The sequence below is a fragment of the Calonectris borealis genome, chromosome 14 (genome assembly GCF_964195595.1).
Source record: "Calonectris borealis chromosome 14, bCalBor7.hap1.2, whole genome shotgun sequence".
NCBI lineage: Eukaryota > Metazoa > Chordata > Aves > Procellariiformes > Procellariidae > Calonectris > Calonectris borealis.
Genome location: NC_134325.1, coordinates 4,515,031 through 4,529,544, shown reverse-complemented (window position 1 = coordinate 4,529,544; position 14,514 = coordinate 4,515,031). Strand labels below are relative to the sequence as shown.

Below are 14,514 nucleotides of genomic sequence, written 5' to 3'. Positions count from 1 at the left end.
ATATTCAGATGTTCCTGAAAAAACTGAGTACCTTTGACTCCTTAGCAAGTGATCTGCTTCCCACGCGAACGGCAGTATATCCTTCTGCCCCCTGCTCATGGCACTCTGCTTTATGCTTCCTAATTTAATTTGCCTTTCTGACTCCTCAGTGACGCTTTCCAAAGAGAAGCCTCTTTGCTAAGAAGCCATTTGCTGTGCTCTCGACAGAAGCAGGTGTTACGAATAACTGGTTGGCTTCGTCTGGGTCTCGGAGGTCTGGACAAAGGCACAGAACGTGGTCAAGTGTGGCCCTCGTACAGTACCGAGATGTCTTAGTACAAACCTAGCAAAATGATCACCTCTTCATGTAACTGGGCAAAGCTTTATCGTCTGTGGCTTTACCTTCCCCTCTGTAAAATGGGAAAGATGGTAATTCCCTCCTGATTCAGTTGAGATTTTTCCTGTAGGCAGCTTTTGCTTTCACAGATGGAGACCCTGTGTGCTTAGCCTTACGATCACAACTCTTTTCGCCCTTATTTGCTCCTAATTATCCACCCTGACGTGACAGGGCAGTAAAGGCAGGGATATTGTTAGATGCAGTGTCTGCCTGGTTTACCTTCCTCACTCTGGATTTGTCAGAGGCAAGAAAATGGCAGCTCCTTTCTTCCACAAGAGAAATAAAACCAGCTCCTTTGGACAAACCGTTCTAGGCGGAGTCTGCATGTGATAATTCCTTCTAGAAATGCAGTGAGTTCTGTGATGTCTTTCCATACTGCATGTATCACTTGTGCCTCTGCCTGTGTGGCTTCACATTTCTCTAAATAATGATCAACAATAATACATATATATATATATAAAAAATCTTTCCTTCTCTGGGGATGGATACTACACGCGCACACGCACATCCATATGCACACACCCTCCTCACTTTCTCAGATGATGAAGCTGATGCCAGTCTGACTGACACTCATTAAAACAGCTTGGATCAGCACAGGACAGAGAACACCCCATAATATTATATAGGAAAGAAAGCAGGGCCAATCTTGCCCATTAGGGAGCACTAGGCTCTGGCCAGTGAAAAAAAAAAACAACAAAAGCACAGATCCCATTTTCTTTTTCTTTAAAAAGATGTAGGGAGACCCATCCTCCTTCAGGGGTCCAACTCTGTGTCTTATTGTCCTGCATATTTACCTTTCCTAAGTATTTTACATACGATTTCACATACACTGGGTGCTGTTGGGAGTACGGCCTGCCAGCCGCGGTCAGTGAGGTCCCCTGGTCCCCCCTGCAGATAACCTGGCAGCCGGCACCTCTCGAGACACCGCAGGACCTCCTTTGCTACCGCCCCCAAATGCACGTGAAGGATATTTAGGGATCCCAAAGCCTTACCACTGAATTGCCCAAACCCCACGGTCACCAAGGCAAACCTGGGTGATTCCGCTGCAACGTGGCACTGAGGCAATTTTAACGCTTTCAAACAAGCTTCTAAAATCCCAAAGTACCACGTCAGAAGGATGACGAAACATGGGAGGTACAGCACAGAAGGAATGGCTAAAAACCTCAACTTTTCTGGGTCAGTTAGTGTATTTACCCTAGTCTTTGCTCACAGACCAGGCTTATTGTCATCTTTGCTAAGGCAGGATCATTTCCTACGCTAGAAGACTTTTTCGTTTGTCTGTGGAAAGCCTAACAAGAATCATAGAATCATTAAGGTTGGAAAAGACCTCTAAGATCATCGAGTCCAATCAAAGATATTGTGAACAAATTCAGCGCAAAACAAGAAAAGCTGTCCATTTTAATAGCAGGGGGATTAAGGCTGGAGCAAACCTCAGGGAAAGAAGTGGATCTTGGTGTCTTCATGTCAAGACTGAATGACTTTTTGAAAGATAATGCTTAAGTCAGACAAATTGCTGGGCTCAGCAAAGAGCAACTGGTGAGATCTATGGCCTGTATCATACAGAAGTTCAGAGCAGATGGTCTAACGGGCTCTTCTGCCTTTAAAACCTACGAAGTACTGGAGCAGCGGGGATGTCCTGAGTCACGCGGACCAGCTCCCTGCCTTTGCAGGCAATCACAGCCTACGATCTCTTTCACAACTAGATCAAGTGACATCTTAAAGCTGGGAGTTTTGGTCCCCCATATTTACACTGGGGTGCTGTTGCCCCTTCTCTGATGTTTAGAAACCTTCAAGAAGGTATTCATGGACAACTTACATATTTGTTCTTGCAGTAATATTGTCCTTCGGGTGAAAGCACTTCTCCTTCCCGTATATATTTATGGAGAGCAACCTGAGCCTTTTGCTTTGCTAGGTTAGACAGAGAAACTCCTAATACAGGCTCCCAATTCCTCTGACTGCCCTTGTCACCCTCCCTCGGCTCCATGCCCCTTTCAGGGAAGACTCATCCAGCCCACGTAACCAGACCACTACACAGCACTCCAGCTGAAGGCTCAGCACTGCGGGCAGCTTCCACAATTTCTAAAGAAATACCTCACCTGATACTATTCTCAGTCCAAGAGTACCTTTTGCAGGTGGGGACTGCTCTGGTCCACTTTCGGTTGTTCTCATGCTCTGAAGCTGGAGAGATGCTGAGGGACCTCAGGGCTGCGGTCCCCCACCTCTGAGGTTGGAAGAGGGGAGGTGGGGAGGCCTGCGAGAGGGGGAGAAGGGTTGCCTGACCGAGACCCAGTTTCCAATCTATGCGATCTCAATGTACGGACCTTTCTTGCGCACTCACAAACACCACAAGCCCAGGTGCTTTGCCTCTACCTTCCCAGCTGGCCCCGCTCCGTCGGCCAGGACGGAGGGCTTCGCACCTACAAAGAGAGTCTGGTGGAGCAAACTGCTGATAACTTCCAATAATTAGATAGAAAAATAGGAACTCTGTCCAAATCTATAAAAAAGCGAGGGTATTTCCAGCCCCTCCTCCTCGCTGTGGAAAGCTGCCAAGCAAACACGGCTAAGCAAGCCTTCAGCTCCATCTCCTCCTGCAGAGGCACTCTAGCGTGGTCTCTACTTTCATGATCACACGCCATCTCAAGCACGTGATGAAGTAAATACACTTACTGCCACGGCACACCTAACGAACACGTCAGGGGCAAAACACGCTGCAAATCCAAACGGAATTTCAGGAGAATATTTAAAGCCAGTCTTCTGGCTCAGGGTTACCTCTCGGTGTCATTTTCTGCCACTAGCTCTGAGGTCTACAAAACAGAGGTTGTTTCATGCTGGGAAAGCCCTAAAATTTGTTTCCTCTTTTCCTCATAGTAGATCTGAAACATTTTAGGCAAATCTTTTTAAAAATTGCCTTTAGGTCATATATATATTTTTTAAAGTGTTACTTTGAAAGTAAAATCTCTAGAAAGTTATAAATGAGGGAAAATAACGAATAGGATTTGACATTATAACCAACTTGCCACAGTATCAACATAGATATATATGTTGTTATTATTTGATACACAGATACAGAACCTCTCTTAACTGTTACTGCTGGTTTTCTAATACTTGACCTTAACCGGAGATACAATGCAGTATTTTAAGGTTACTCATACCTTGACTGAAGAAAGCGCTTAGGCCTGCAGTTCAGCATATTTGTGCTTAGACATCACTGGTATTCCCTTAATTGTGAGTTTTTAATGCTTATTTAAACCTCATGCTTGATGTTTTAATTTTTTAAACAAGTATTTTCAAGCCCATTGAATGAAGAGTCTTCTCCATGCAGATGTAAGATGAAGTCTGGGGGATTTTGGCTAGCTGCGACCATTACAGATACCTGGGGAAGGTAACTCTGCTAATATGATTGTTCTGCTACAGAGTGTAGGATTCGGTGGGACATATGTCTTTTATTGACGGAGAAAACATCTGTCTACGACTTCTTTTTGCTGATGAAACTATCATCTGACTTACATTGCTAAAGCTGAATTTCAGATACTGTGCATAGTCCCTGTGCTTGATCATGGTTATAGTCCAGACCTTGGCTCTTTAAATAAGCAGAGAATGTAGGCACTCAAAAATAAAAGTCACTTTGAAAGAAACCCCTTAGAAATCCAAAAGGAAGGTGAAACCCACTATTTTTTTTCAAATAGTTCCCAGCAAGGAAAAATCCAGAGACCTCCAGTCAATGAGCAGACCTACTTCTTCTGAGTAATCTATGGAGGCTTTAAGCTTTGTTTTGGTCTGGATTAAAAGATGCGAGCACCTAAAAAAACCGAAGCAGACAAATAAATAAAGTCACCTCAGCGCTTCACGGATACCCTGGCTTTTGCAAAGGCTTGTCCAACCACAACCTAAATAATTCAAACCATCGTCGTCAGGCAGCAGCGCCGTCCTCCTCAATAGGCACTTGCCTTATCACTCTACAGCAGATGCTTCAGCCGACCATTGGATATTGAAAACATAAATAATGAAACAAAATTTGGAGACAATGGTTTCTGGGCTGGGGACAAAATACTGATGGATATTGTCAGTCTCGGAGTAACCAAGCAGCAAAAGCTCAAGTGACAACAATAGGGAGGAGAAGAATAGGGACAAGTGAGGAGCCCTGAATCTCAATAAGGCCTGGAGCTGCACATGCTGCTGTTACCCTAGAAACTAACCTCTCCCCTGAAGAGGTTTGCCGGGGCATTGTCCGGGGGACACAAGATGTGTCATACACCAGATGGTCGTGTGCTGTATAACTCAGTTATCGGAGCGGCGGAGTGGAGGAATGCACGCCGCAGAGCGCTCCGGAGGGCCGCCCAGGGCACCATCTGTTCTTTCAGACCCAAGGCACTGCTTTGGCTTTGCCTTTTTTTTTTTTTCCCCCCCTCCTTCCAAGAAAGGAGGGGAAAACAAAATTAAAATGATTCACCATTCAGCGGGGGGGGGGTGGAAAAGGCAGCTTAATACAGTTACCATATCTAGCTTTCATTTAGCTAATTTTATCCCTGGGTTTTATGTCAGGTGAATTGCTTTTTTACGCCTGGGAGAACAGCAATTATTTCTCTCTCAGGAGTCTATCATTTATAAATAAAACCCCTTTGAGACCTCATCGGTCGTTTACCATCTGAAAACCCCCAAACGCTTTTAGCCATATGTTCTCCAAAGTCTCCTCTCTCCTCCCCGAAGCTCCCTGCGAAAGTTTCGGCCACGCGGGGGAAAGAGCATTTTTCTTTTCCAGGAATTGTTCTCCCCTTCGGCAGGGAAGGGAGGAAGGAGGAAAACAAAAAGTCAGAGTCGAAGCGGCGGTCCGAAGGACTGGCGTAGGAAGGAAATGTTAATCACAGGCTGTGCGATGCCAAGGAGCAGTGACTAAGGCGCCCGCGAGGTGCAGGCACCAGGAAACATCGCGGGGACCCGTCCCAAGGGCCACCGGAGCCAGCCGAAAGCCTTGCTGCCTTCCGCCGGCTTTGGATCCAGCCCCAGATCAACTCGTGGGAGTGGGAGAACCGGATGGAAATTAAGGTTCAGGACACTTCAGGGTACTTTAAAGGTGTATTAAGGCTTAGCACTTGGGTGCAAGAAGATCGAGACAGGGTAGTAAAAGCGATGCTCAGGTTGCAAGAAACAGGGACTGAAACGTGTGTGCCAGGGGCAGTACCTTTTGCTTAACGACAGGACCCGTCTTCTGGTGCACCCTTCTGCTCCCCTGCTTCTGGTTTCTGCCCCGTGGCTGCTGAGGATCCCCCACCTCGCAGGACAGGAGAGAAACTAAATGGAAAATAAAATACTTGCTTGATTGCCGACTGAAATAACAGAGAAATATTTGCAACCATTTAAGCAAACGCGTTATTTAAAATCCATCCTGTAATGGCTGCAAGTGAGCACACGTCGCACTGGCTGCGCGTCCGCAGCTCCTGCAGCACAGGCAGGGGAGGGTTTCAGCGGGGTAAGCACATCTTCTGCCATTCAGATTTTAAAAGACAAACTACGATTAAAAAGATGTTGCGGCTTGCAGAAAACTCCCTCGTGCAGTTGTGATCAGTCCCGATGTGGGTGACTCTTACCTGATGGTTCCCAAAAGTGCTCTGGAGGGCACGAATCCCTCTGCCCCGTCAGACCCGCATCCCGTGTTTCAATTAACACTTAGAAGGAAATCCCTAGGGAAATCAAGGAAAAGGGGCTGAATCAAAGCGGAAGATTTACATGCAGAATAAAGGCCAAGGATGCAAAAGGACTAAAATCTGAATCACATTTACATTTAGGTTCCATTTATAGACAGCTCAGTTAATAACCCCATTAGGCAATCATTAGGACTGACAAATTATTAGGCAATGCTTAAACAACAGTTGCAGATGATAGCATCTCACAAGCTGCTTGTAATCCTAATGCTTCATACGTGCTTATCATCCTTACAGCACTGGTAGTGCTTGTAACGACTCTATCTAACCTATTAATCTTTACGAATTAATGATCAATACACTCCTCAGGATGTAACATACAGCAGAACTGAAAATGGAATTTGTTTTCCTCCTTGGCTTCATATTTTTTATTTCCCTATAAGCTTGCCAGCACAGAAAGCAGCAGCGATGCATTTCAGCACAGCTGGCTTTAAAGACTGTGTGACATGCACAGGCACCGGGGGCTCGGAGCGCGACGCTCCCAGACTTGGGAAATTACGGCAAGAAAATCTCTAAAGATTCGTCTGCTCACCCCCGCCGGGGATTTGCCCCTCTCTGATCCCAGAGAGCTCGCTGAAGGCTGCCTAGCCCACTTTCTGCACCTGGCCGAGCCATCGACCAGCAGCTCGACAGGGCCGTGGAAGCTTTATTTCCTTTGTTCCACGGGTGTCTGCCATGGAGAGCCAAGCTTGGATTAACCGAGCCCTAAATCCCTGGGCAGCTCGCCAGAGCAACGCTAGCTCTGAAGCAAAGGCAGCTCCAAGATGGGTTCAAGACCGGCTTTATAGATCAGTTCTTAGGCGCAAATCCACGGGCAGAGAGCGTAATGCCTCATGGCAGGCCCCCGGGAAGCCTCTCCCCACAGGCAGACGTCGCCAGCCCGCGCCGGAGCGATAGGAACCTGGACAATGCCGTTTCTTTCGGGCCAGCCCTTCCCCGGCAGCGGTTTCTCGCCAGCGATGTAGACATCTTTTCACCGGACCCCACGCCGTATCACAATAACGCGCACGGACATGTTTCATAATACGCCAATCCGGCACCTGCGTTTTCTTTGTTGCGGCGCCAAGCATTTTGTTGTATTAGCTTTTAGGTCGCTGTCATTGGGAGCAATATAAGAAAAATGCTGTTTTCCAGCATCTTTCAATAGCTGATCCAAAGGCAAAGTGCACCAAGCCTTGCAGGAGCCACCAGCTCCCAAGAACACGTCTTCTGCATGTCTCCTCCTCGCCCCAGGAGTTAGAGGTGGTCTTCTGCTCCAAAGCGAGGGGTTACATCACTTCTAGACCTCTGGGTTTTTGGGGGGAGAGAGGACTTTTAGCCTAGTTCCTGTGGAAACAAGGTTAATGCACTTACGCTGTGTTTGTTTTGCCTCCCCCTAATAACTTTTGAACCCGTCGACCTTGTTCAACTCAACTTGACAGAAGGGTAGAGGTCTACAAAATAATTAAGTTCTTGTAAGTTTTGAGAAAATAGGCACTGAGGTAGAAGAGAGAGGGGCCCGCTATCAACGTCCTCGCCGAGGAAAGGCTGAGCGCGACTGCACATCTCGTTGGGCACCAGGGGAACGACACAGAAGGCAAACCTGCTCTACACCACAACCGCAAAAAAAAAAAAGCCTCAGCTGAAATTTGCACTCCTTAGACATCGAAGTCAGCCCACAGACAAGACAGAAGAAAAGCCAGCGTTCGTAGCATTACTTGCTATTTTTGATTTGAACTCAAGAACTTTTGGTTGTTGCACGGGAGCGAATCCTTCTTGGGACACAGCTAAGTGTCACCTCCACACGGCACCGGTGTAACAACTCACTGCCTTTCACGCACCTTCATCACAGCTGCCGCTGCTCGGGGAGCCCAGGAGGCAAAATGTTACGCAAGCTATTTTAAATTAAATTGGAGGGCATTTTAAAAGCCTCTGCTCTGTGTGCAGAAACATTGCATTGCATGTGTTGGAGTGCGGTAGGTAAGGAAATTCACGTCACTGAAGTGGAAAGAAATACCTCTAATTGTTGTGGCTTGAAAATGCAAGTGGCATGCAAGGGTATTATAAACCGATGATTGGAAAACAGAAATGGGAAGCAGAACCTTGTGAATTCACATGGCTCTGTGACCGCAAGGAAAGCAACGCTGCATACACAACTGAGCCCAGCTCCCACTGAAAAACCACGGAAAGGCGTCTTTACTACACATTTACTACGCATTTTGAACTTGCAAAGGCTTACATTGACCCGCATGGACTGAGTAGTCCCACCGCAGGCAATAGCCCAACTCCTGTGCATAAATGAAGCACACAAGTACATTTTCACAGGAGCAGGACATAAATGGGAGTTGCATCAGACCTTTAATCTTTTTCCTTTTCTTCTCAATGCCCCTCCTCTTCCCAAACCACCACCTCACCAGTAAAATGAGACCAGCAATACCCATCTCAGCAGGGTACACGAGGATTAGCTTAAAACTGTTTTTACCTTTTCTCCTTTAAACTCTCAGAAAAGAAAATCTTCCTGTATTTTACTTTTTTATATTTCAAAAAGCAATTTGTTTCTTGCCCAGAATTTTTTAGCTCAGCGCCCTGGAATATTTCCACCTTCCTCAGAACCGACGGGTGATAAATCAGCCCAGAGGTGTCTGCTAGCAACAACAGCCCCTAACTTGCTGCAGTAAAATGGCTACTTAATCCGCTGACATGCAAAGATTTCTGCCTCAGCTAGTACTCGAGCATAGCGCTGGCCCATTGCATTATTTGAAACCAACCTGCTTTAAAATACAAGAGTGAAAATGAGCGATGGCCGGACTTCTGGTCTTCTTTTGTAAGATACTACGTCAAAGGGGCTCTAAAACCCAACATCCTCGAATTGTCAGTTTGGCAGCAGGCGCTTCCAACTCCGAAACTCCTCGGGCTCAGAATAATAAAGGCTTTGCATATAGCAGGGCTCCAGGGTGGCTTTTACCTCCTGAGTAATTATTTATATGAGAGTGGTACCTCAAGTCCCCGGAGTGCAGGTCCCTTTGTGCTAGGCTCTGAGCAAACATATAGAAAGGGGCCGTCCCTGTCCTGAGGAATTTGTGGTCTAAATAGCCAAGTGGGCTGAGCGGAGGAGAGGGGGCAACAGATGTGGCCCAACAGGTGAAATGAGTTGCCCTGAGGGTCACACTGCAGATTAATGCTGATGCCAAGCACAGCGCTTCCGTCTCTTGAATCCCAACACAGCCCCCTAACCAGGAGCCCATGCTTCTGCTCATCTCCTAAACCTCCCCCCTTGCACACGTCCCCCCCTCCTCCCATTAATCTTCCTTTTTGCAAACTTGCCCGGTCGTCTGCCTCTGCTGCGGACTGAGGCAGGGGGAGCTTTCATCACCGCCTTCAGCTGGGCAGCCCCACGTTTCTCCTCCTCTCCTATTCACTGGCTTCCTACCTTCCGTATCTGGCATAGCACCCAGACGCTGGTAGGCTGGGGAAGCCGAGCCAGCTCACATTTTTTGATGACTTATTTTAGCTGACCTTTATTTTTTTAGGCAGGGATGGGGGGCCAGGCCAGTCTTGAAACGCAAACTGCTATTGAGCTGCTCTAAGAAAGAGACTTCGTTCTGCAGCCTCAGATGCCTTTATTTTAACACAGTTTACAAAAACGGTGAAGAAAATTATAAAGTCAAGGCTTCGCATACCTTATAGTTTCCTTTGCTCCCCTTCAAGCTATTTACAAACATTTCCCACCTTCTTAAAAAAAACTGCTCTGGACAGCTTGGATGAACAGCAGACAAGCAGATAAGGTTTCGGCAGAAACACATACTCACTGCACGCTGGTTACTTCAGGCTGGTCCAGCGTTGAACTGTTCAGCCCATCTTCCTGCTGCTGCCGTTCCACAATGCTCTGTGAAAGAAAGATGCGGAGGTACCTACTTCCAGCAGAAGTCGTTGAGGTATGAAGCCCCAGCAGGGAAGGTAAATCCAGTCCGGTCCTCCGAGCAGAGAGGTCAGACCTGTCTCCGGCGACCACTTGGGCTGGCTAGCTCCAGGCAGCTGCACGGCAAATTTGGACGGCTCATTTTATGACATCCCTCTTCAGCCGGGAAAATGGATCATCTTTTTTTTCTTAGGGCGAGGTGGATCATCAGATTTGAAGTAGCAGGTCTCAGAGCTGGTGCTCTTTCTGAAAGGATCAGCTGGACCCAGGTGAGGAATCATCGACCTCGCGACAACTCGCCACCAGCCTTGAGAGTCTGTAAAACCTGGTTATTCCCCGGATTCTGGTAACGGTGATTTTCGGATGGATATAGACCAATTGACACATCAAGAAAGGGAAATTATCTTTTGCATGAAAAGTTTGCTACGCCAGACTGTTATCACCAAGATTAGCTGCCAAACAGAAAATGTAGGTATGGGAACAGACAGGTAGGGATGGACGCATTTTCTGGTTAACACAACGCCCCTAGAAATGCATAGACCTGGCTGCTTTCAGCAAGGGCTACAAGACACGCTTTTCTCCCCAAGGCCACGCCAGCTGATCAAGTCCCGTTCTTCTTTTATTTCTCTAGCAAAGAATCAGCAGAAGGTTTCCAGTCCTGCACTGCAAATAAGGCACCTGTACACTGTACAGTGGACTAAGAGAAAAAAGAAAAGCAAAGGTAACAGCTCTCCTGTGTGTATCAAGTGTCTGGATTTTAGAAGAACCAAAAGACATGGCACTCTTGTCCTGTATTTTATTAGGAAATTAACAGGCTGATTGATAACCTGAAATTACATAGTGAATCTCATTTAAAAAAATGTTCAAAATCATGACAATAATTTTGATTTCTATAAAACATAATGCCCAGATACAATTCCTGTTTATGCCTCTAAATTTCTACACCCTTAACATTTATCTACCGTACAGCAGCGAGGCCGGATAATTGTAACACAACCTGTAAAGTTAAATACAGTATACTTTCTCTGCAGTCCAAGTGAAAGAGATGAAATGTTGAAAAGAAAGCCCGGAATATGAGCAGCGCTACAAGAAGGTTCCCTGCGATCTCAGTTCATGACACATCAGTATTTCAGACTGCTCAAAGGTATTAAAGACTGGTGACGTTAACTGCTGTGCAAAGTTACGAGGCTTTAGGGCGTCAGTCTTCCAGGAGAGGGGAGAGACCGCCGTGGGGTACAGGCTCTGCAGAAGGGGAATAGGGCGCGCTGGACGCGTGTGATGCTCAAAGTGCAAGAGCTGATAAATCTGTCTACATCTCCCTCTTCTGCCAGCGGTATGGGCTACCACCACCACCACATCGGACTACATAGCTTTTCCCGACACTCTGTCAGCTTTAAAGATGTTCCACGTTCAAAGCAGGGCTATTCTGGTATAGGTGCTGACTGTCTGCAGGGGTGGAATTTCAACCCTGGTAATCAAAGCCCAAATCCTGCTCCCGTTGTGTATGGGAAAAATCACGCTGAGCCAAACACTGCTGGCTTTATTGCAACTATCATGTGGGGTAACGTGGTTCAGCGCTGTGGGTTGGAGCTGAGGCCCTCGGTCCTCTAAATTAGAGCTGGCACTTTTCAATACCAAATGACTCTTGTAGGGAGTTGAGTTTCTCAAGACATTATCCAGGAAACTATTCAAATGGTCATACACGCTGTCTGGATGAGAGATGCTTTCCTGAACTGGGGCCTCGATTCCTGCAAGGATTATGGATGCTCAGTAAGTGGCCAGCTCAAGCACTTGACCAGCAAGTCCAGTCACTTCAGCCTCTTGTACTATTCTTGGTGACTGTAAGCTAAAAACCAGTAGATTTAAGAAGTAGTGGGCCTTCTTTTTAAAAAGCTATTTCAGGACAAGTACATTCAGACCACTGTGTTTTCTATTTATATATAAATTCTTTGGCAACAATTTTCTAGAAAGCAGAATAATTTTTTCTATGTAATACTTTATTGTCTCCCCATGAAAAACTGATATCTTAAAAAATCTATAGCACTTTCCACTATAAATAGTATTGTTCCAGATTAAGGATTAGTTCCTCCCTGAAGAAAAACAGATTTAAAAAACCTGGTCATTATCTGGTAACTGTTTATGTAGCAACGTTAAACTAAAACAGAAAAAGAAAATCATTCAGTATGTGGTTTGTCATTCTCTAGAATGTTAGTGTACGTTTATACAATAAAAACAACATAAGTTATCCTAGTTTGTTTTAAAAACCTTAGTAGTAGAAATATATTGCTATCTGCAGATTCATAAACAGAATGCACTTTTTCCATCTAAGTTCAAGTATTATTAGAATATTATTATTACTATTATTATTATTAAAGGAGCTCTAAATCCTTGCCGTTTTGCCTGTCTTTACATTGTTTTGGTCTTTTGGAGAAATAAGCAGTCGTGATCATTTGTTCGTCAACAAAATCAAAGCGGAGCTTCAGTAAGTTTTGCCTGGTAGAAGACAGCCTGGCAACCTTCGGCTATTAGGAGCGGCTTCAGAAGAGCGTATTTGAGACTAGTGGTATAGATACAGTAGTCACGTGTTTTCTTGGACGGCTGATGAACTTAATTCCTTCCAGGTTCTCAACATTCAGTCCCATTTAAAGGAGAAAGGTGGGAAGAACCCAACCCAGACTTACACCACATCAGGATATATCATCTTCGTTTCTTCTCGGTACTGTCAGTTGCTCGTAGGTCGGCAGGGTGTTATTAGGGAGGAAAAGATCCGAATTGACGTTGTTGCCTCTCTGAGATGCTCTGTTGTTCCCTTGATCCCCCTGCTGACGGGAAACCAGATGATGCAGCATATCTGTAATGAGGTTCAGTTTCTGGTCCATTTGTGTAACCTACGAAGGCAAAGGGAAGGTTCGTTTAGTAGCAGCACATGAGAAAATTGCATCAAACCATGTGATACAATCGCAATATTAAAAGGACAGTTGTCTTCATCAGGATCACAACCACCTCTACGAAGACACCCCAGATTCACAGTCCATCAGACAGAGCATTAGAAATTGAATGCAATAGGTCAGAGCTGGATGAGGACAGGCCTGTTAATACTCACCTCTGGTATGTGCTTTGACACCCATTTTACACCCGGATGAGCGCATGACAAATGGGCTTTTAAAGAGAGGTGCTGGGATAGAGAACTAAGTCCCAGCACTGAGTTTCTGTGGTTTTTTGTTATTATTATGTCCACATTTTTTTGAAAACATGATAAACTTCTAACGTGCTTATATGCCTTAATAATATCAATATGCTCTAGTAGAGATCTGCTCGACTTGCAGTGATCTAATCAACTCCAAGCTAGGACTGACTGATGCTCTTTGTTACATTTGGGCCCAATTACCAGCTCAGGACACAAAATGCCCCACAGATATTTGGCCGATGCAGTGTATAGCAGCCGGGGTCTGTGGCAAGGGCTGGAAGCGGGGCATGGTTCAGTTTTGCGCTCTCACCCCCCAACGACACAGTGTTCGCTGGGGTTGCCGTCTGAAGGACACGATTCACAGCAAGCCAGAAACTCTTCTGAGAGGGGTGAAACTCTTCTAAGGGGGGCTGCAGGGGAAGGTTCAGCCTGAATCCACAATGCTCATTTTCTTCTGCCTTTAGACAGAAGCCCCTTAAATTATTTACTTCCTCTTTTTTCCTTTTTCTGCTCTTTCTTCTAATCTTTACGAGAAATATAATGAAAAATCAGGATATCTAATAGAGACTAGGTTATGGATTTGTCCAAAATTCAGACTCTAGTTGGTGTACACTTGTGGTACTCAGAGGAAAATCAAGAATGAAATGTTCCTAGGAGCACCACAGACTCAGTCTCTGGTTTCTTGCATGTTCCAATCAAGAAGTAATCTGTAGCACCCTTTTATCTGGCATGGGAAGCCTCCTCTCTCTGCTGCCTCCAATGTACTGAGCCAGGCGACCCGAGGGGCAGATGGGCACTTCCAGCTTCAAAGTCATGCCCACTCTCTGCCCCTTGGCACGGCAAGCGTTGAAACTGGGCAGTAAAAGTCTTTCTTATGGCCTCCTGCTCCCTTCTACAAGCCTAAAGAGAAAGCCACAATCTTGCCATTGCAGATTCCGACCCATCGATCCATAGGGATCCTAAAACGCTAAGTAAATTCTAGGCAAAAAGATGTAATAGGTTTTAAAAAGGGAAAAGAAAGTAAGCAGAAAAAAACATGATAGGAATAAATTGCTGCCTCAAATATCTGCTAGAAAGTAGTGAAAGGCACATAAAACTGCCAGAGAGAGCATGAGTGGGAGCAATTTATATGTGCCTGGCTATCATCCAAGTATCACACAGGATAGTAAAAGACAGTAAGGCTGAGCAGAACATCAACAAACCTGGAGGATTTCAGCAGAGACTAAAATGTTTTTCCACCGTAGAGAAAATGCTGGTTTTTCAAACACTCTGTACAACTGGTAGGGAAGCAGATACAGTGATTTAAAAATATGAGGTGCCAGAGATTTATACTTTGCAGCTGGTTTTGAAAACA

At 45.7% G+C, this 14,514-nt stretch overlaps 1 protein-coding gene across 1 annotated transcript in view; it reads right to left on the bottom strand.

The window, feature by feature from the left end:
* Positions 1-12,366: 12,366 nt before the first annotated feature.
* KCNQ1 (potassium voltage-gated channel subfamily Q member 1) overlaps positions 12,367-14,514 on the bottom strand; it is a 356,039-nt gene continuing 353,891 nt past the window's right edge. Inside the window, exon 16 of the mRNA XM_075163025.1 lies at positions 12,367-12,861. Coding sequence (XP_075019126.1) covers positions 12,661-12,861 — 201 coding nt within the window. The 3' untranslated portion in view covers positions 12,367-12,660. The remainder of the gene's footprint in view (positions 12,862-14,514) is intronic.